The 23,803-nt window shown below is 30.1% G+C and overlaps 2 protein-coding genes across 2 annotated transcripts; one reads left to right on the top strand and one right to left on the bottom strand.

Annotated features, from left to right (window-relative positions):
• Positions 1–450: 450 nt before the first annotated feature.
• On the bottom strand, positions 451–1,551 carry LOC114712054 (protein MIZU-KUSSEI 1-like). The gene is made up of 2 exons (XM_028896505.1): positions 1,017–1,551; positions 451–494 (listed from the first exon to the last, which is right to left on the bottom strand). Exons 1-2 carry the CDS (start codon positions 1,549–1,551, stop codon positions 451–453), a joined length of 579 nt encoding a protein of 192 aa, XP_028752338.1.
• Positions 1,552–21,391: 19,840 nt separating this feature from the next.
• Positions 21,392–22,423, top strand: LOC114712053 (E3 ubiquitin-protein ligase ATL6-like). The gene has a single exon (XM_028896504.1). The coding sequence runs from the start codon at positions 21,392–21,394 to the stop codon at positions 22,421–22,423; it is 1,032 nt and encodes a 343-aa protein (XP_028752337.1).
• The last annotated feature ends 1,380 nt before the right edge of the window (positions 22,424–23,803 follow it).

The raw sequence follows: 23,803 nt of genomic DNA, 5'->3' as shown, positions 1-23,803 counted from the left end.
ATACTTAATATAAAACCCAATTGACTAATTTAAGAAAATTAAAAAAACTAAAAAATTACTTGATTATATAACATATGTTACATGATCTCTCTAAAATACTTACGCGTATATCATTAGATTATATATTAGTTTATAAATGAAATAAATTAGTTTAGAGAAAAATAAAAAATACAATATTAAGAACCGGAGGTAGTAGTCATTTTTAGTTAAGAAAATCATCTGATCCACACGGTTATCCTAATAATATTTTCGTTTGATCTCCATCATGATGGAGACATAAGATAGTATCATCTTAAATAATATACAAGATCTTCTATAGTGTCACAACAAATTAACATTGCGCAATGTTAAAAATTATTATCAGACTGTATCATACATAGATAATTAATTATATATTTTTATTGATATATATATGGATTGATATGGTCGAGGAAATCTTGCTGTAATTAGCTAAAAACCAAAGGTAACATGCACACCAAACAGTTTTCTGCATTCTGCAAAACGAAAATTTTAATGTCTCTTACTAGAGAAAACGACAATAAAATATAACAGACCTTGTCTCCAACATTGTCACAGTTAATTATAAAATTAAAACAGAAGCCATTAGCCTTAACTGGAAAATTTTCTCGGAAAGAAAAAAAGTAAAGCTATTTATAAATTAAAATAGAAGCCACTTGAATTTGAATCACTCAATTCCTTTCTGGAATTCACATCGGTAATATATAATTTCAAAGAGAGACACACAAAATAAAATTGTGCCACTCAATACATTAATTAAATCATGAATCATTTAGAAGAACAATAAGTTCATCCAAAAAAGAAAACACTAAGCTCCTCACCAATAATGCTTCCCTCAGGATCGATTAAATGGAAAGATTCACAATTGGTAGATTCCGATCGAACTCGTCGAAAATTAGCTCTCAGATACAGAACTTCATCATCATCATCTTCTTCTTCTCCTCCATCCAGCTTCTTCTTCTTCCTCTTCTTCTTCTTCCCTGTCATAATTCCAGCACCTGCAACAACCTTCCGCGTCAACCTCAAAACTTCCATGTCCACACTCTCAGGCTTGCGCTTCACTGCGTAGCCTTGCTTCTTCCCGTTGCAGTACAAAGCCCAGAGAGGGATCGATAAAACCCTACTACTGCAACAACAGCAAGATCTTGGAGTAATACTTGCTCTCTGTAACACCATTCTCAGTGTTCCTCCTCTCATTTGCCTTGCCAGCACAGTCGTCGGAATCGGAAGGTGAAGAAGAAGAAGTGGGGTTGGTGAACTCGGCTTCTCTTGAATACACAAGTTGGCATTCCCATGGCGATATCCAAATATAGTGCCGGAAATTACAGAGGAACACGACGAAGACAAGGCCGTGATCATTGAGCTGGGATTATGATCAGCTTCTGGGTTTAGATATTGATGACGTTGGTCCAACAAGGAGGAAGAGTTGCAGGTGGGGATTAGGACTTGGATGAGAGAACGTAAGAGCCTCCATGATCGGACCTGTTTGTGGCACTCAACTCCAGTGACGGCGTCGGCGGTGGGGTAGCCCATGGTGTTATAATTAGTTTCTGGTTTAATTTCTTTCTCGATGATTTCTGTTTATTGTGAGTGTGTGTGTATATATAGGCAAAAACACAAATATGAAAAGGTGGAGAGGTGATTTAAAAATCTGGGTGTGTCGTCCACAAAAATGGTGGTACGTAATTGAATATTATGATTGAGTTGTTCTTGAGGATACGTGTACGTACGTGGAGCATGGAGCAGCCATAGCTTAAAAAATGGAGGCAATAATTTAGGGTATCATGGTCGTGTTTGTGTCGGACTTTGTTTCTGGTTTCAGCTGGAAAGCTGAAAAACAGAGATCTGCTAATTCTCTCCCATAAAAAAATGTAATAATTTTTAGTTTTAAAAAAATATTAAGTAGGATCATACACTATCGTGATCAATTTTTTTGGCAGGCACAAGGGTATCCTCTTATTAAAAGCAATTTTATCCAAAGTATTATCCAATAATAAATGTAGTACCTCTATCATGAAAATTTCTAATTTTGATTCACCATGCTGTAATGAGATACTAGATCCTTCCATCTAGTGTTGTTCCCTGAAATTTCCAATTTTATTTAAATTTTAAATTTTAGTGCATGTTTAACTTGTACATTACTCCCTTTAGTCAGTCTTCTTAATTGTAAAAGTTAAATAACTCATTTATGAATATTAAAAAATTAATTAAATTAATTATCTATAAAAAAATGTGTGTTATTTTTTTCAATATGTCCATTTAATTATTTGCCATGAAAACTAAACTACGCTTATATGAAAATATTTCCTTAATATGTTTAATCAATAAATAAGAATAGTTTGGGGGAAATTATAATTTTAGGAGACAAAATGAATTGCAATATTGAGATATTGTATTTATAATCAAAGCAAGTCTTTCAAGTAGCTCATGTGTTATGGATTAATTATACGTGACATTGAAATATATAATGTGGCCTTTTTTTCACTCAATTATGAGAGAGGCATATATAGTCTTTCTGGGTTGATGTGTGTGGATGATAAAAAGGAAACGTAGTTGATGATAATATGTGGAGTTTTTTTGTGCTCTTTCTTTACTTCTCATCATTTGATGGCCCCTACACAGAAAAATTGACAAGATTAATTAACCCTAAAAAAAACTTCATGTAAATATTTCATTAATTAAAATGAAATTAATGAAATATTTATATGAAGTATATATAAATTAAATTGAATTATATCCATTTTATTATATTGTATGTAATTATATAAATATTTCATTAATTAAAAGAAGGCAATAGTATATATTTGTTTCTTTAACTTTATATAATGTTTCAATTTAGTCTCTTAAGCTTAAAAACGTATATTTTTAGTTCTTCAATCCTAAAATTATTGATCTTAAATGATATTTTTTTGTAACAATCATGATTGTTTTGAAAATTAAACTTAATATATTAATATTTAAAAACATTTTGTTAATATTTACAATCTCAATATCATCATTTTTTAAACAATTTTAGAGTTAAAAAACTAAACATATATTTTTTACATTAAGAAATCAAACTAAAAACTTGTATAAAATTAAAAGATTAAAATTATATTTTTGCCACAAAAAAAAAAAAAACTTGACACAGAGAGACTCGCATATATCACCCATTGTTCGATGAGAAAGTGGCATTTTTCATGGTTGCTAGTCTTTGGAAAAAGTCCCTTTCCAGAGTCTTCTCTCAAGAGTGATGGGTGTTGAGTCTCGTCTGGTGCTGGTGTTTGTTCACAGCACCTCCCTCCCTCTTTAAATTTCTAATAACTGTTATATATGTCTAGCTAATTCTTCAATCGCTCATAACATATGTCTTATTTTTTTCATATAAAATTTATAATTAAATTACTATATAAAAAATGGGACACTTAACAAAGTATAATTTTTAAAAAAAAATTAATATAACGATTGCAACTTGCAAGGAACTTAATCGAAGTTTTATCCTTTGTGCAGTTTTTTTTTTTTCTGTTTTCCCTGGCTTTTGATTGGGTCTTCTAACGAAATAATGTTTACTCATCTTAATTTGAAATCAATGGTAACCATGAAAAGTGGTGAGGATGAGTTCAATCTGTTGTCAAAGAATGAACAGCAATGGACCCGTCTTAACAATGCTTTTGGAGCCAAAAGTTGTGTAAATAAGTTATAGAATTAACAACCCACTCTAAATCCTATATTTAAGTTAAGCCCACGAATCCTTCTCTAAAATATTGGAAGCTTGATGATACCTTTAGGGAGTAAAATGATACAGAAGGTTTTCCAAGTTTTGAAAGAGACATGTTTGAGATGGAAGCATGTCCCTAAGATATGTAAACTGGCCTAACAACACTTTTCATATTGGGAAGTCACCTCCCTAAGTTGTACAAGGAAGATTAGAATCACATAATATATTTCATGCAAACTGAAATATTATTAGTCACTGAATTTTATCACTAATTTTCTTTTTTCTTTTCTTGTAGTGAAGAAACCTCTTTTATATGTGTTTACTGTAATATCACTTATGAAAAACTAATATAAATACCCTTGGTGTCATTATTAGTTTCTTAGAAACACTTTTACGCAAGTCATCTTAGATACTGATACTTATCTCATATAATGTAAAATTATTTTCAAAAACTTAAGCCTCTCTAAGGTGCATGGAGAACTTGAGAGAGCACAACTTCCATGTAAAAGGGACTTAAAATGATGTCATATGAGATGAAATTTGAGAGTGTTTAGTTCACCTAAAAAATGCTTTTAAAACATGATTTCATATAAATCGAAACAAAATTCTTCTCATATACTTAGTGGTGTTTGATTTAACCCAAAAGCACTTTTAAAAAGTATTTTCATACAAATCGAGACAAAACTCATCATATACTTACTTTGTATATCATAAAATAACTTTTAAAACTATGGTTCAATTTTCACCCAAACATTCCACTTCATATGCTATAAATTATTTTTAATTACCCAAATACCCAATCAAAAACAATTATATGATATATTTCTTTGGGTCCAAAAATTGTATAAAACCTAATTCAAACACAATTATAAATAGAGGTATGGGAAGTTTAACATTGGTTTAACAATAAAATTATCTACTACCTCTAGTCCTTAATATAGCTAACTAAGCTAGATTAAGAAAATTAGTTAAGTTAGTTATTTGTAATAAATATGTGTTGTCTTTTTTAAAGTATCCTTATTAATCAAGGATGTTGGCTATAACTACTATTAGTATAAGGACTACATTGGAAAAAAATGGATAAATATGATAGACGAAATAAATTAGAATCCTATATTTAGAACCAAAATAAAAGTCAAACGAACTCTTATATTAAGATTGGGGGTAATATTAATTAAGGAAATTCAAACTCTTTCAACACAATGAATAAATATTTGAAATAAATTGTTAACGCTAATTCACAATCAATTTCCACCATCTATGAAAGTTATGAAAATGGCAAGAAGAGCATTGGGAGGAACAATAGGTTAGGGTACCGGCGCGGAACCTCTTCATTGACCAGCCTCTCCATTGAGCATCCATTTATATAGAACGTAGTGTTTTACATCTTTTTTTTATAAAAATAATAAACTATTACATAGGGCAGCATTTAAACATTGTCTTCTGACTTCAAACCTTCAAAGAGACAAACCATGATACATAGCACAGTATTTAAATGCTGTTTTCAAGGGGGAAAAAATAAAAGCAATATTAAGAAAATAACGAACTATTACACCACTTTTTTTTAAAGAAAATTGGGAATAAATCTCTCATTAAAAATTTAATTAGCAAATGAAATCTAAGGACTTTGTGCAACTTAACTTCTATTTTGCAATTTATCTTATATTTTGTGCAATAATCTTTTTTTTATGCGATATACAACTCAATTTCTTTTTATGCAAATAAAATTCTCTTATGTGCAAGTCATCTTCTTTATATGCAAACTAATCCCTTATATCTAAATAATGTTTTATGCAAATCATATTTTTTTTGTGCAACTTACTTTCCTTTACGTACAACTAATCTTTTCTTGTACAATCAATTATCTAGAGATCATTTGCCAATTAAATTTGTAATGAGAAATTTATCCCCAATTGTTTTTTTTTTAAAAGCAATATTACTCTGCCAAGTGCTTTAATAAAATGCACTGGAATTGGTGTATTTGAAATAGGAGGGCTATATTGCATTGGCAATGATGCACATGACGTAACAAAGCCATTTGCATTTGAACTGGTATTTTTGATATAGGGGGGCTATATTGCACGGATACTGGTCTGCATGACATAACAGGACCATGTTGCACTAACTATGATGTAGGTTTGTCATGTTGTACTAGAGTTGATGAGCTAACTATTTCCAATGTACTTTGAGTCTCCTACAACAACATTAAAAAAAATCTCATTAAAGAAACATGAGGTTATATTGCTATTTACTTAAAAAAAATCAATGTAAAAATTTTTTGCCTTTCAAGATTGCGAGGGCTTATTACTAAACTTTTTCGAATTTTTAATTTTTTCTCTTTTCATATTAGGCTTGTCAACCCAACTTTTATCAATCTTTTTGCGTTCTCTCTTTTTGAATCTAATGCCTTGACCATCATTCTTACCATCATCATTATCAACATCACCTTCATTGGTAACACCATTTGATGAGTATTTAATAAGAAGTGAAGATACTTTACTGCTAAGTTTTAGCACTGCTTGATGAACCATAGAGAATGTTTCTAGACACTCAGATGCATCCCTTGCTAATTTTATCGGCCTTAGACACAATTGCTTATATCGATTTGAACATTCCAATTTAGGATCAACCTCAATTTCCTTTCCCTTGTTATCATACACCACACCTCGCTTCTTTTGTCCACCTCTTTGAAATATACTTATACGGAAGTAGCTTGATATCATGGTAATATAATATATATTCTCAGTGCATGACAACATAATATTCCCTATTGTTCAAACTTCTCATAACTACAAGTAATTGTAGCCTCCTTTTCTTCTCTTGGTGGTTCAAGTGTCAATGTCCACTCTCCCTTCTTATCAATCCTTGTGATGACATAATCAAATATAATAGCATCATCATCGTCTTCTTTTATCTTTCTTTCTTGTCTCTCTTTTATATAGGTAGCATTACTCAAATCATACTCCTACCAGAACAAGTCAAAAAGTAGAGGAGTGTAAATTTGAGAAAGTTGTTAAAACATAGTTGAACTCTTCAAAATCAACCCCAGCAATCTTTGATGTGAGTACCGTTTATCCATATCAGCCTATTCAAAGGCTTCAAGAAATTGATTGATATCCTATTTAGGATTTGTGCAATTTTTAATGAATGAAATGATACTCTCATTGAGTCGTGTGCTCCTAATACCAAGAGTCTTTGAGTTCTTTATATAACATGCTGCCCACTTTTCTTTTAACTTGTAAATAGACATCAACCATGGATTATTTGTTATATTAAAATTTGATAATAATACTTTCCATGCTTCCTCAAATACTCTTCATTACAGTGATATATGCACAAACTAAACTTACCCAAAAGATGAGAGTCACCTTTCATTAAATTTTTAAGATGTTTCACCATGTTTCTGTTAATATGGAATGCATACAAGCCATGCTTTACATATAACATCACTTCTTCCAAGGCTCATGCTATTGCGGCATCTTGGTCAGTAAATATAGTAAATGGCATTTTCTTCTTATATGCTTCTAGAAAAGTTTCAAAAGCCATTCAAAAGAATAGTCTCATCGTATAATAAAGCAGCACCAAATATCATTGTTTCTCTATAATGGTTAAAATCTGAGAAAATGGCAAGTGGTCTATTTTCACAATTTGTAAAGTATGTTGTATCAAATGAAATAACATCTCCAAAACAAGCATAATCTATCAACAAACATGTGTTAGCCCAAAACACATTCGTTATTTTTTCTTCTGAATCTATTTGATAAGCATGAAAAAATGAAGGATTTTTTGTTAGTTGTCGTTGAAAAGAACGAAATAGACATCCAGCTTCACCATAGACTATTCTTCGTTTCCTCCTTGATGTTAAATAACTTTTTACATCATCTTTAGTACCGCCCAAATTAGCCCTCCCTCCTACATATTTACTCATTAAATTAAAAGATTTATTTTGCTTAATCCCAACATCTTCACCAATCTCCAAAGCACAGCCTTATGCTTTTGCTAAATTCCTTTGTGATGCCAACATACAAACAATTTCATGAGGCTCTAGAGAATGATTATGGTCCAAAAATAGTTCAGTAATTTTGTATTTTCTATGTACTTTTTTAACTATCATTCTGAATTCACATCTCGTTCTTATCTCTTGTCAAGGCTTCTTAGTTTTGAAGTCTCTTTTATCTAGTTCCCTCACTCCTTCCTTATTATAAACATATCTATAATATGTGATAGAACCATCTTTTCTGTTCTTATTAGAGTTTTCTTTTGTAATACCAAATCCCATTCTTCCCCCATAGCCAACCCAATATTGCCATGCCTCTTCTATATTATTAAATTCAAGACCAAGTATGGGAACCATATTGGTATCTATTACTTAAAACTTAAATATAAGCTAAAAAAGGAAACACGAAAAAAGAAGGAAAAAAAACATCAACATAGGCCACTATGAAAAATCAACGTTTGAATAAAAAATAAAATAAATATAAAAGCATGACTTGAATGAAATTCCTTAGGGGCATCCATGAATTCACAAACAATTCCACAATTTTGAATAGGAGAGTTTCCAGATTATTAAAGACAAATTTTAATATTAAGGAGGAAAAACTTAAATAAGACCCGGATTATTAAAGACAAATTTTAACATTGAGGAGGAAAAACTTAAATAAGAACATCTAAAGAAAATTTTTATCTAACGTTGTCTACTTATTCTCATAAATCACCGTTTAATCGTTCTTGTAAATTCAAGAAAATTTTCATGCCATCAGCCTTGTATTATCATTGTAGTTGCTGTTCCCATCAAATAGTAAGGTCAGTGGCACAGAAATTTTCCTTCAAGTCAGGCTTGTGTCTTATTATTATTATTTTAAATAAAAAAAAGATGTTAAACGCTGTGTTTTATATAAATGGAGGCTCAATAGAGAGGCTTGTCAATGGAGAGATTCTATGTCGGTTAAGATACCTCTACTAAGGCAACACTTGTGTTGATTATATTAATGAAGACACACTTCAATATCCCAAGCGGTTTCATAAATTCTAAAACGATTCAAAAGCTCATGCATAGTACTACTATTATATGCACTAATTAAATATATGCAACACCTCCGATTAGATCTTATATTTAGAATTAGAGATAGTATTAGTTTTTTTGTTAAATCCAAGAACTCAGGAATCATATAAAAAATTGTATACGGAGTCACATTATTTTGTCATTATAGAAAAAACTAACAAATTAGTCATCATATATATTCAAAGTGTTGATTGGATTAATGGAAAGGTATTTATAATACCCAATAGGGTTTCTTGAATTCCAAAACCCACCAATCACCACAAAAATGCTCATGCATAGTAGTACTACTAAAGTCTATGGCTTTGCAGGTAATGAATGAGTATATTATTGTTTCGTTAAATTTAAGAACCTTGACATCATGTTAAAAATGCATATAAAGTCACATTATTTCACCGTGAGCATGTATATTTGCTACCTCCAATCTTAAATATAAGTAGTATATCCCTTGCAAATATTGTTAACCTTATACAAAGTAAGAAAGAAACTTTTATAGAGAATCCTTACCATTAAAAAGAAGTACAAAATGTATGAAAAAGGAATAGAAATTAATAAGTCATCATAGGTATTCAAAGCCATTATATAAAAATGAAATGTCAATAAAGAAGCCAAGAACTTGGACGTCATATAAAAAATTACATACGGCATCATATCATTTTGTCGTGATAGAAAAAATTGAAAAGCAATAAGTCATTATATACATTCAAAGCGTTGATTGGATTGATAAAAGGCTGCCTATAATACCCAATAGGGTTTCGTGAATTATACAACCCACCAACAACTATTAGAAAGCTCATGTATGGTATTACTAACAAAGTCTATGACTTTGCATGTAATGATTGAGTATATTAGTTGTTTCGTTAAATCCAAGTATCTTGACATCATGTTGAAAATGTATATGGAATCATATTATTTCACCTATACTACCTTCATTCCTAAATATAAAAGCTAATTGGTAATGCAATTTGCACTACAAATTTGCTCTTATATTTAGAACCAGAAGTAATATATCCCTTCTAAATATTGCTAACCTCGTACAAAGTAAGAAAGAAACATTTATAGAGAATCATCACCATTAGAAAATAGTACAAAAATATACGAAAAAGCATTATAAATTAATAAGTCATCATTGATATTCAAAGCCATCATATAAGAAAGAAACGTCAATGGAGAATCCAAGAACTCAAATGCCATATAAAAAATTGCATACAGCATCATATTATTTTGTCGTCATAGAAAAAATTAGGAAATAATAAGTCATCATATAGATTCAAAGTATTGATTGGATTGATCAAATGCTGCCTATAATACCTAATAGGATTTCGTGAATTCTAAAACCTACCAACAATTATTAGAAAGCTCATGTATGGTATTACTAACGAAGTCTATGATTTTGCATGTAATGATTGAGTATATTAGTTGTTTCGTTAAATCCAAGTACCTTGACATCATGTTGAAAATGTATATGGAATCACATTATTTTGCCTGTACTACCTTCATTCCTAAATATAAGAGCTAGTTGGTAGTGCAATTTGCACAACAAATTAGCTCTTATATTAGGACTAGAGGTAATATATCCCTTCCAAATATTGCTAACCTTGTACAAAGTAAGAAAGAAACATTTATAGAAAATCATTACCATTAGAAAAAAGTATAAAAATATATGAAAAAGGATTTGAAATTAATAAGTTATCATAAGTATTCAAAACCATCATATAAGAAAGAAACATCAACCAAGAATCCAAGAACTCAAATGTCATATAAAAAATTACATACGGCGTCATATTATTTTTTCGTTATAGAAAAAACTAGAAAATAATAAATCATCATATATATTCACAGTATTGATTGGATCAATAGAAAGGTGTTTATAATACCCAATAGGGTTTCTTGACTTCCAAAACCCATCAATCACCATAAAAATGGTCATGCATACTATTACTAATAAAGTTTATGGCTTTGTAGATAATGATTGAGTACATTAATTGTTTTGTTAAATCCAAGGACCTTGACATAATATTAAAAATACATAGGTATTCAAAGCCATCATATAAGAATGAAATGTCAATAAAGAATCCAAGAACTCGAACGCATATAAAAAATTGGATATGACGTCATATTATTTTGTCATCATAGAAAAAATTGAAAAACAATAAGTCATCATATAGATTCAAAATGTTGATTGGATTGATCAAATGCTGGTTATAATACCCAATAGGGTTTCGTGAATTCTAAAACCCACCAACAACTATTGGAAAGCTCATGTATGGCATTACCAACAAAGTGTATGACTTTGCATGTAATGATTGAGTATATTAGTTGTTTCGTTAAATCCAAGTACCTTGACATCATGTTGAAAATGTACATGGAATCATATTATTTTGCCTATACTACCTTCATTCCAAAATATAAGAACTAGTTGGTAGTACAATTTGTACTACGAATTAGCTCTTATATTTAAGACCAAAGGTAATATATACCTTCTAAATATTGCTAACCTTACACAAAGAAAGAAAGAAACATTTATAGAGAAACATCACCATAAAAAAAGTAGAAAAATATATGAAAAAGGATTATAAATTAATAAGTCATCATAGGTATTCAATGCCATCATATAAGAAAGAAAAATGTCAATGAAGAATCCAAGAACCCAAATGTCATATAAAAAATTGCATACAGCATCATATTATTTTGCCATCATAAAAAAAAATAGAAAATGAGAAGTCATCATATATATTCAAAGTGTTGATTGGATTGATGAAATACTGCCTATAATACCTAATAGGGTTTCATGAATTCTAAAACCCACCAAGGACCATTAGCAAAAGTGTTGATTGGATTGATGAAATGCTGCCTATAATACCCAACAGGCTTTCATAAATTCTAAAACCCACCAAGGACCATTAGCAAGCTCATGTTTGTGGCTTTGCATGTAATGGTTAAGTATATTAGTTATTTCGTTAAGTCCAAACACCTTGACATCATGTTGAAAATGCATATGGAGTGACATTATTTTGCTTGTACTACCTTCATTCCTAAATATAATAGCTAACTAGTAATGCAACTTGCACTATGAACTAGCTCTTATATTTAGGACTAAAGGTAGTATACTCTTTCCAAATATTGCTGACCTTGTACGAAGTAAGAAATAAACATTTATAGAGAATCCTCACAATCAAAGAAAGTACAAAAATGTGCAGAAAAGGAATATAAATTAATAAGTCCTTATAGGTATTCAAAGTCATCATATAAGAATGCAATGTCAATAAAGAATCCAAGAACTTGAACGTCATATAAAAAATTGCATACGACGTCATATTATTTTGTCGTCATAGAAATATTGGAAAACAATAAGTCATCATATAGATTCAAAGTGTTGATTGGATTGATCAAAATCTTGCCTATAATACTTAATAGGGTTTCATGAATTCTAGAACCCACTAACAACTATTAGAAGGCTCATGTATGATATTACTAACAAAGTCTATGGGTTTGTATGTAAGGATTGAGTATATTAGTTATTTTGTTAAATTCAAGTATCTTGACATCATGTTGAAAATGTATATGGAATCACATTATTTCACCTATACTACCTTCATTCCTAAATATAAGAGCTAATTGGTAGTACAATTTACACTACGAATTAGCTCTTGTATTTAGGACCGGAGGTAATATATCCCTTCCAAATATTGCTATCTTTGTACAAAGTAAGAAAGAAATATTTATAGCGAATCATCATCATCAGAAAAAAGTACAAAATATAGGAAAAAGGATTAGAAATTAATAAGTCGTCATAGGTATTCAAAGCCATCATATAAGAAAGAAATGTCAGTAGAGAATCCGAGAACCAGCGTCATATTTTTTTGTCGTCATAGAAAAAATTGGAAAATACTAAATCATCATATATATTCAACGTGTTGATTGGATTCATGAAATGCTACCCATAATACCAATAGAGTTTCATGACTTCTAAAATCCACCAATGACTATTAGGAAGCCCATGTATAGTATTACTAATAAAGTTTGTGGCTTTGCATGTAATGATTGAATATATTAGTTGTTTCGTTAATTAATCCAAGCACCTTAACATCATGTTAAAAATGCATATAGAGTCACATTATTTCGGCTATACTATTTTTGTTCCTAAATGTAAGAGTCAATTGGTATTGCAATTTGCATTGCAAACTGGCTTTTATATTTAGGACCAAAAGTAGTATTTCTCTTCCAAATATTGCTAACCTTGTATAAAATAAGAAAGAAACATTTATAGAGAATCTCACCATCAAAAAAAAGTACAAAAATGTATGGAAAAGGATTAGAAATTGATAAGTTATCATAGGTATTCAAAGTCATCATATAAGAAAGAAATGTCAATAGAGAATCCAAGAACTAGGACCTCATATAAAAAATTCCATACTGCGTCATATTATTTTGTCATGATAGAAAAAATTGAAAAATAGTGAATCATCATATATATTCAAAGTGTTAATTGAATTGATGAAATGATGCCTATAATACCCAATAGGGTTTCGTGAATTCTAAAACCCACCAACAACCATTAAAAGTCTTGCATTTAGTACTACTAATAAAGTTTGTGGCTTTGCATGTAATGATTGAATATATTAGTTTGTTTCGTTAAATCCAAGTACCTTGACATTATTTTGCTATGTATGTGTATATATTACCTCTAGTCTTAAATCTAAGAACTAGTTTATTGTATAATTTATAGTACTAACTATCTCTCATATTTAGGATCGGAGGTAGCATATCCCTTCCAAATATTACTAATATTGTACGAAGTAAGAAAGAAACGTCAATATAAAAACTTGCCATCAAAAAACAGTACAAAAATATACAAGAAGGGATGAGTAATTAATAGGTCACATGGGTATTCAAAGTCAACATTGTGCTGATTGAATTGATGAAAAACCCTATAATATCTTATAGGGTTTCATGAATTCTACTACCCTTAATATAACATCTAATTTGATTTTAAATACTAGATCCCAATTAATTTTTTCTATCATATTTATTTATTTTTTTAAAATAATCATTATAGTAGTTGCACATGTTAAAAATTTCATCAAATGGTAATTCTAACTAATACACATAATTAGTAAGGGTATTTAAGAAAAAAAAACACATATTTATTATAAATAACTAACTTAATAAACTTTCTTAATCTACTTAAAATAGTTAATTACCTCTTATATTAAGGATTGAAGGAGGTAGTAAAACTTATCAATGATCATTCAAAAGCTGATGCATGGTACCACTATAAAGTTTCCTGCTTTGTATGCAATAATATTAATTAAATACATTATTTTTTTTCATTTCATCGTATATACATATATAGCGCATACGCTGACCTTTTACGATGGGAGGGGAAAAATACTAGTTGAGAATTCTCACCATCATAAAAAGTACGAATATACACAGATAAAGGTTGGAAAAAAAATAAGTCATCATATTCCTATGTATTTAAAGCCCATATTTGTGCTCATCGGATTGATGAAAAGGCGCTTATGATATCCTATAGGATTTCATGAATTATATATAAAACCTTTCAATGACTATTCAAAAGCTTATGTAAAGTATTATTATAGAGTTTTCCCCTTTGTATGTAATAATTAAATACATTAGTTTTATTTTTAAATCCAAGGACTCACATGAAATGGTAAAATTTGTATACGGGGTCATATTATATATTTTGCGATATGATCCCTAGCAAATATTGCTGACTTTGTACAAAATAAAGAGAAAAAAACTAATTGAGAATTCTCATCATTAAGAAAATTACAAAAATATATTAAAAATTGGGAAATAATTTAATTATGATATTAATGTTTGATAATAATTTGAATATAACTATTATTTATTATTCAATTTTTTTATATTTACAATAAACCTACATAAATTTTCTATTGGTTGTTCAAAGTTTGCAAATTGATTTAAAAATAATTCTCTTATATTTATAAATCTTCCTCTAAACTTTATGAGGCAAATTTTGAAATTCACAGCTTAACAAGAACATGGCATAACAAGGTCTACTTATGGTCTAAGAGGTTAAATTTTAAATATGAGAAATTGAACTGGTGAATATGAAAGTATTAATAATTTAGTTAAAAATGCTTCTGCCGGTCATTGACCAATCAATGCTTGTAGTCAACAGAGTTAACAACTGACCAATGCAAACGGTAGGGCTGCACATGGGCAGGGCTGGATAGGGTAGGACCCTTGCCCGATGCCCAGCCCGAAAAATGAACGGGTTTGAAAATGCAGCCTATTGCCCGGCCCTGCCATGAAAAGCCCTAGTAAATTCGGGTTGGGCAAATGCGGGTTGGACAGGACGGGCTTCCATGCCCAGCAAATCAATATACTATATTACTTAACTAGTTATTTATGTTCCTCTAGATAATCTAATGTAACTTTATATTAAAATGGCAACTTGACCTTAATTTAGTTATTTCTAATTAATATATTATGAAACAACATTTTATAGTAGCTAAGAGGAGTAAATTATGACAAACAAAAATATTGTTAGTATACTTTATTAAACTTAATTGCTTTTCTAGTTTCTAAAATTTCTCAACCAAATGTAAATATATTTTTTTCCCATAACTCCCAAATACTCATAAGAGCATGGATCAATTATATAAATTGCTAATGGTCATAATGTTTGTACTAAAAAAGAAAATGGTTATACAAATCATAGTAAATGATAACACATTTACTCTCAAAATCATTTGAAAATAAATAAGTATAATGAATATTGAATATTGATGCAATAATGTGTTTGATTCAGGAGATAAATATGAGACAAATAAAATATATATAAATAAAATTATATATATTTTTGCGGGCAGGGCCAAATGGGCAGGACAACATACCATGCCCGATGCCCAGCCTTACCCGACAATTTACCCAGCCCGAACATGCCCAATATATCTTTTGGGCCATTTTTTTAGGACAGGCTGGGTATTTTCTTGCGGGCTTGGGCGGGCATAGCGGGCCACTGGACTCCATGAACACCCCTAGCAAACGGCTAAGCCAAAGGATATATTTGTCCTTTCTTATGAGCAAAAAATTACATCCACATTTCAAGAGACTTGACGGTATTTTGATAAATTTGTGGGGCTTAATGATAAATAATCTGGGATATGCTCATTGGTCTCATTTATAAGACAAAAAGAGAATTTTTTATTTTATTTATAAGGTAAAGAGAGAAAATTTTTATAAAAATATTTTATTTTATCCTTCATTTATTATTGTGTTAATTTTATTTTCATAGAGTATAATGTATATTAAATAAAAATAAAGTTAAAAATTTAATGTAGAGTTAGCGAAATTTAAGATTTCTCTTTTAAAATATGTTGAAAGTGATATATAAATAGAGAGTATATGTAATTTTTTCATAATTCAATATTCTATCTTATTCTAAAACTAAAAGCTATGGAACTAAGGTGCAAATATTAAAAAAAATTGCGTTAATTATTTATAATAATCATATGTTTATTTTTCTAAAATATTTGTTTAATAATTTTTATTAAAAGTTACCTTAGTTCATAGAAACATTCTTTTAATATGTGCAATTAATTATGATTGTTTAGAAAAAGAGTTGTAAATTCATAAAATAAAATAGATTGAAATATTACATTTAATATGAAAGTAAATCCTATATCTCTATGAAAATATGAATTCATTTAATGTAATATAATAAATATTGTAAAGAAATTGTTGATGGTCTAGAGATCAAATAAAAGGTACACTAATTATCAATCACATATTGAGGATGAAATAGAGGAAATTGAAAAATAATAATTAGGAAATATATACACACAGTACACAATTATATATAACATTAAATTGGGGGAATACCTCTGAAATTACATTATTTATGTTTATAAACAAGATAATTTATATATAACATGAACAGATTTTTACGCTGTGTTCTTTTTTTGAAAATTTTAGCAATAAAATTTTATGCTTTTTTGCTTGCTACCAAAACTTTGAAACTTTGTATTAGGTTTGGCCAAAAAAACTGTATAGCAGGTTATAGATAACAAAATCACTTATAAGTAAGTTTAATTTGATTTTTTGCTTTTTTTTGTTTGTTTGTTTTACTGACAGGTTCCAAATCCAAATGAATCACAGGGCATCGTGGAGTTTTTTTTTTTTTTTTGGTGGGGTGGGGTTCCCTTTGACCAACTTTGACCATCTCTCTTTTGGCACGGATAATAAACTTTAATCAAAGGAAAGTTATAGGAATTGGCTTCCCTTCATTTATCTTTCATTTTGCTACCTCTCCACTGCATATTTAAATTATTAAATCAAATTTTAAATAACATTTACCATTTTACAATTTTGTTTATTTGTTCACTATAATTTTGAATTGTTCAGATTAAGTTTTAGTGTGTGGTTTGCATTTCTTCATTTACTTCATAATTTTATATTTTGATGACAATTTTAACAAAATATTAAATTTTGATTATTTAAATTTTGGTCATAATTAATATGTGTATAGTAGAGTGTATAGAAGGATAATAGAGGGAAAGATAAACAGAGAAAAGCTAAGTTCAAAATTATGTCTTTTCCTACTAATCTCTAAAGAACAATTAGGTGACCTCTTAGCAATAAACTAATTAAATTCAGAAAACTAATTCTCTCCAATCTTAAATGTAAGGGATCGAAGATAATTTTATTTTAGTTTTAAATATAATATCTCAACTTATTTTATCATTCAAATTTATAATTTTTTTAATTTTCTTTATTAATTGTACGTATTAAATAATTTTTCATCAAGTGAGTAGTTCTCATACAAATTATCAAAACGGGTACTTTAAGAAAAAGGTTTAGATGCATCCAACGTTCTGAAATATTTTTTCAAATGCATTCAGTACTGAAAAGTATTTTATGGTATATCCAACTGTCTAAAATATTTTTCATGTGCATCTAGCATCATAAAGTATTTTTCTTGTCTTGATGCTGGATGTACCAAAAAATATTTTAGGATATTGTACACACTTAAAAAATTATTTTAAGGTACTGGATGTACTAGAAAGTTTTTCAAGATGCTATATGCACTTAAAAAAAATACTTTAGGATTCTAGATACACCACAAAATATTTTAAGTTACTGGATGCATTCGAAAAAATATTTCAAATTATTGGATGCATTCGAAAAAATATTTCAAAATACTGGATGCATTTTAACCCTTAAAAAAATTAACACAAATAACTTTAATAAGAGTCACCCTAATTATACACACACAAAATAGAAATTATTAAAATAATAATTTTAATGAAAGTATGAGATGATTTTACGTAACGTAACTTGGGAAATGAAGCAACGTGTATTGAGATGGAAGAATTCCAAAACGTAGATCGATCCATAGGAATGTTGTCTGTATAAGGGAAGGGCGGAAACTAACAGAAAATTTATGTACAAAAGTAAACAGAGAAGCCGTGTAAGCCGGCGACGAAGATGAAGCGGCAAAATTTAGCCGCCGCCAATTTTTGTGGCTCATGACTTCACCCCATCATCGCTTTGCGGCTCTCGTCTTCAATTTTTTCCTTCTTTTGGGTTTCCTTCTCGCTTCTCCCGCCTTCTTTCTCACCTCTTGTCTCTTTTTTATTTGTTTCTTTTCTCATTTTCAATTTCAATTACTCCTAATTCTAAATATAGAAATTATTTAGAAGCTTATTTTAGTTCTATCTTAATTTATTTTGTCCACTGGATTCATAATTTTTCCCTATCAATTACATATATTAAGAAGATTTTTATCAAGTTTTAATGCAAATAATTAAAAAAAGATATTTCAAAAAATAATACTTTTTTATAAATAATTAAGTTAATTATTTTTTATATTTAAATAAATTATTTATTTAATTCTTATAGTAAATAGTAACAAAAGTTTGTGTTAGTATCGCATTCCTTGGATTTATTGATTTATATAACTGCATACGTTTTACGCGTAGAATTCTCTCTTGCCCCTATTGTATTCTTCTCTGTATGATGGATAGAATTTGATCTAAATTGTATTAATTAATAATTAGAAAATAAACACTTGAATTTTTAGTTAACATTATTTTTTGAGTTCGTGGGCCTCTTTTTAAAAATGTAACATAAAAATCTTTAAAAGTTATCTAACATAATGTTTTTATATGATCAATTTGTTTTTAAAAAATTAAGATAAATTAGTAAATTCCATTTTTCAAAGCTAATATAATCTTTAGTTTACCTTCATTTCGATTTTAATCTTTTAAATTTTAAATTATAAGTTTTGATCTCTCAAAAGATAAAATGATTCAAATTTTTATTGAATTACAGAAACCAATATTTTAAATAAAAAAATTAAAAAATCAAAATCAAAATTAAATTAAATTTAAAGAACCAAAAATAATATTAACTTTTTTTAAAAAATGCCGAGAAACTTACTAAACAAGGCTCAAGGCCGTACAGAATTCAACCTCTTCATCAAGAAAATTCCAATTTTTTTCCCGAGAAAGAAACAAGGGGCACCGAATTTGACAATATGCCAACCCATGCTACCGGCTGATTGTGTACAAACCAAAATAAGCTCTTCTGCAGCGTACGGACTTCGCGGATCTTTTGGAACATTTCTTGGACAGACCAAAAAAGTTTAAAACAAAGACCACAAACTAAAACAATAAGAAATACTGATATAATCTTTTATGAGACATTTTTAATATGTTTTTAATAAAATAAAGAAAAAATTTAAATCTACAAAATAAATTATTAAGAATAAAATTGTACTTAATACAATAAATTTAATAAAATGATTTATATTAAAAATAAAAAAATACTCTCTTTTTTTGAATTACTTCACCCGATGTCTTGGCCAACCTCTCAGAGAATTACAATTACAAATTATCAAAAGGATCGAACCTGTGACTTTTGGTTAAACTGGAACAACACTTAATCAGTTGATCCAAGTGCTTGGTGGTAAAAAATACTCTCTTTATTTTATAGATAAAATTACAAGGGCATGTTGAAATCGATTATCAATTATTGATATGGAGATCAACAGCGCAAGTTTCAAGTTGGAGTTTTTTTCCCGCAAATTAATTAATGTCATAATCTGCATTGATTTTGATAATATTTTAGGGGAAAATGACAAGAGCACCGAATTGCATGATATCAAAAAGACCTGTTGTTTGTTTAGCAGTACTCTCTGGTTTTTAATATATTGTTGACATTGAATTTGATTTTAAATATAAGATTTTAATTTATTTTGTTTTTCAGATTTGTTTTTTCTTCAAAATATTCCTATTAATAGTAAGGGGTTCTTATTAAGGCATAGTTCTAATACATATAATTAAAGGGAGTAATTTAGGAAAGTTAGCATACATTGTTATAAATAACTAATTTAACTAATTTTTTTAATTTCAAGATTGGTTTTGAGCCTAATCAAATAACTTGCATAGTAATTTGTGACCTAAATTTGTTACAAGGTTATTGGCTAATAAATACTACATTTGATTCTTAATATAAGAGCTTAATGATTAATTTGAGTAAATTAAGAAAGTTTGTTAAACTAGTAATTTGTAATAAGTATGTATTATCTTTTGTAGAATACTTTTACTAATCATGTGTATTAGTTAGAATTACCTAACATGTATAACTATTACAAGAAATACTTTGAAAAAAATAAATAAATAAGAAAGTCAAAACAAATTAGAGTTTTATATTTAAAACCAAATTAAATATTAAATTAGCTATAATATTAGACATTGGAAGAAGTATTACTTTCAGATCTATTTATAAGAAACAAATGATAATTAAATAAATTTTAACCATTGGCACAAAGCGAGTACAGAAATAGACGAATTGAAATGAGACGAGATGAAAAGAATCAAAATCTTAACAGAGAATATTCTTGATGGGGGAGGTGGGGAGACTTGGGGGGAAAATAAAACAAATGAAAATGAAAATTGCTGAAAAATATCTCATCCCGAAATTTATTGCTCAGAAATATCCAGTGACTCATATTTTTAAAGGAGTGTAGCTCTTCTTCTTTTTTTTTTTTAACACTATATACAACATATTTCTAGCTATATGTGTAAATATGTTTCATTATGTACATAATTAAAAAAAAAAAGAATCAGACTCAAGTTATATATGAATTCTTAAATCTTGGTTTAAAAAAAAGAATTCTTAAACAAATTCAAAATAATTTAAAGAATACACTTTATAATGGGAATTGCTCAACAATTGTTTGAAAATAAGCAAGCGAGAGAGCTTACTGAGTGAAGTGAAGTGGACAAAACAAAGCAGGAAAGGAGCTTTGTTGGGGCTTGACAAAGCCACCTATATGTTTTCCATTTTCTAGTTTGCCACGTGTCTTCTCAGGAGAATGCCACCCACTACAAAACCCACCTATATAACTGCCACCCTCCCTTCCTCCTCCATCGTCTTCTCAATTCCCTCTTCTCTATACATGAAATAAATAAATCGTCTCTCTATATATTTCACTTTCCATACATATATCCTCCTATACATTCCCTTTTGAGACCTTCTAATTTTATTTATTTATTTATTTATTTGAGTTTCACCTGAAAATTAAAGTTGCCTGAAATTGAAAATCTATTTCAACGATGGAGTCAACACCCATACACTGGGCCCACCTGTTGTTGCTAGTCTTACTCTTCAGCCTCCGCCACCGTTGCTCCCATGCACAGCCCACCGGCGCATCGTCCGCCTGGGTCGGCTCAGTCTTAAAAGAATCTTTGAGCAAATCTCACTTCAATATTATTATTGTTGCCTTCCTCGGTGCCATTGTCTTCTTTATTTTCTTCTCCCTCTTGGTTCGTCACTGTGTCGATTCCTGTGCCAGCAGTGATGCTCAGAGTGCCGCGGCAGCCGCAGAGCAGCGCCGCCGTGAAGTCATCGAGAGATGCCCTGTCCTCGTCTACTCCGAGGTGAGGGATCTCAGGATCGGGAATTCAGCTCTGGAATGTGCCGTTTGCCTGAGCGAGTTCGAGGACGCGGACAAGATCCGCTTGCTGCCAAAATGCAATCACGTTTTCCATCCCGATTGTATCGATAGGTGGTTCGCCTCACGTCTCACTTGCCCTGTTTGCCGCGCCAAGCTCTCTCCCTCGGATTTCGCCGAGAATGAGGAGGCCGACGCCGTGACGGAGTCGAATCCCGATGAATCACCGGCTGATGCAGATGCTGAAATCGAGGAACAAAGCACCGTGGAGTCGTCGGAGCCAATGGCGGAGACGATTGACGTGGGTGAAGAAAGCGGAAGCACTGGTCTGATTCCGGGGACAACAACGGCGTCGGAAAGATTTGAGAGGTCACACTCAACGGGTCACTCTCTCACCATGGCACGCGAGGGGATGATGATGACTGAGAGGTATACACTGAGATTACCGGAGAATGTGAAGGAGGAGATATTTGGGAACCAGAGGAGAAGGCTTCGACGTTGCGCTAGCAGCAACGACGTCGTTTTGCAGGGAGAATGGAGCACGAAGGAAGGAAGCGATGATATGGAGAAATCGGCGTTGACGATCTCCACGACGCCGCCATTTGTTTCGAAGGATTGGAGCTCTGTGAAATTCCTGAAGCAGAATGCTACTGATCAGAGTTCGCCGTCGACGTCGCGAAGGCCTCCGGTTTGATCTTTCTCTACCCAGAAACCTCGACCTTCCTCTGTTGTTTCATTAGGATTCTAAGATCGTAGTAGGCATGTCCAGACTCCAGTGCAAGCACTGCACTCTGCAGAAAGGTCATACATAGGGCACCAGAAAAAAAAAAAAAAAAAAGCAAAAGAAAAAGAAGAGGTCATGTGTATTTGTCACCGGTAACTTATAATTACTTTGTTTTTTTTTTTCATATTAAGTAGATGATGGATGGCATATGAAGTATAAGAAATGTATCCAAGTATTTATTAATTTGTTTTATATTTTAATACCTTCAAACTTAAATATAATATCTAATTTGTAATGTCAATTGTACTATAAACTAAATTTTATATTTAAAATAATAGATTATATTACCTTCTGTCTTAATTATAAGATCTTTTTTGTAGACTATAAATAAAGTTTTATAATTAAAACCAGAAGTAATATATTTTATATTTCATAGCAACTCAGTGCTAACTCGTGTATCATGTGAAACTTGATAAAGGAGTTACGATACGAATCATATCGTTTGGTATAAAAATTTTATTGGTGGCCAAAAAAAAGGTCCAGAATTTATTTATTTTTATATATTTTACATGGATGATGATGGATTAAAGGAAAAGAGGGTGTCATGAGGTTTTAAAACTCTTTTTACTAATGGCTTTTATCCAGGACAATTTTGATATTTTATTTTTTTAAAAAAATAATTTTAACTAACTTCATTAACTTAATAAAAGTTGTTAGGATCAAAGAGAGTAACAAACAAGTTTCGGGTATTGAGCCATATATATATAAGGGCAACCAATAAAATGGTGAGAAATTCAGTTTCCTGAAAATTGATTGATTATTAAATTCAAAGGAGAAAGGGAGTTAAAAAAAAAAAAAAAGAGTGCATGGGGTGGAATATGTAATTTGGAGGATGGGAATCCATAAAAGTGGGATATAGGACCACAGAAAATATGGAGAGGGGAAGAAGAGGGCATTCTGATTTCTGAATCAGGGAGAGAGAGCAGGGCAGGCGGTCCATTAAAAAGCCCTATTTTTATGACCTGCCTTCCCAATTCAATGTAGGAGCAGAGCCTGAAAATTAACACTGTGGTCCTCATATGAACAGAATCAGGAATCTCCTTCCTCAAACAATTTTTTAAAAATATTTCTCCTAATTTAATTTTTAGATATAAAGCGCAACTACTTGCAAACAAAATACTCCTCATGTTTTAAATATAGGAAGTAACTAATTTCAGAGATATTAAAAAAAAAACTAGTTATGTTACTATGTTAGTTTAATCACTCATATTAAAAATAATTCCTGTTGGTTGAAAAAACTTTCTTCATATGTATCACCAATAAAAATGATTTGAGAAAAAATAATAAATT

The sequence above is a fragment of the Neltuma alba genome, unplaced genomic scaffold (assembly GCF_004799145.2).
Source record: "Neltuma alba isolate B1F8T4 unplaced genomic scaffold, ASM479914v2 tig00011331_pilon, whole genome shotgun sequence".
In the NCBI taxonomy this organism is placed as follows: Eukaryota; Viridiplantae; Streptophyta; class Magnoliopsida; order Fabales; family Fabaceae; genus Neltuma; species Neltuma alba.
This window is presented reverse-complemented; position numbering and strand designations above follow the sequence as displayed.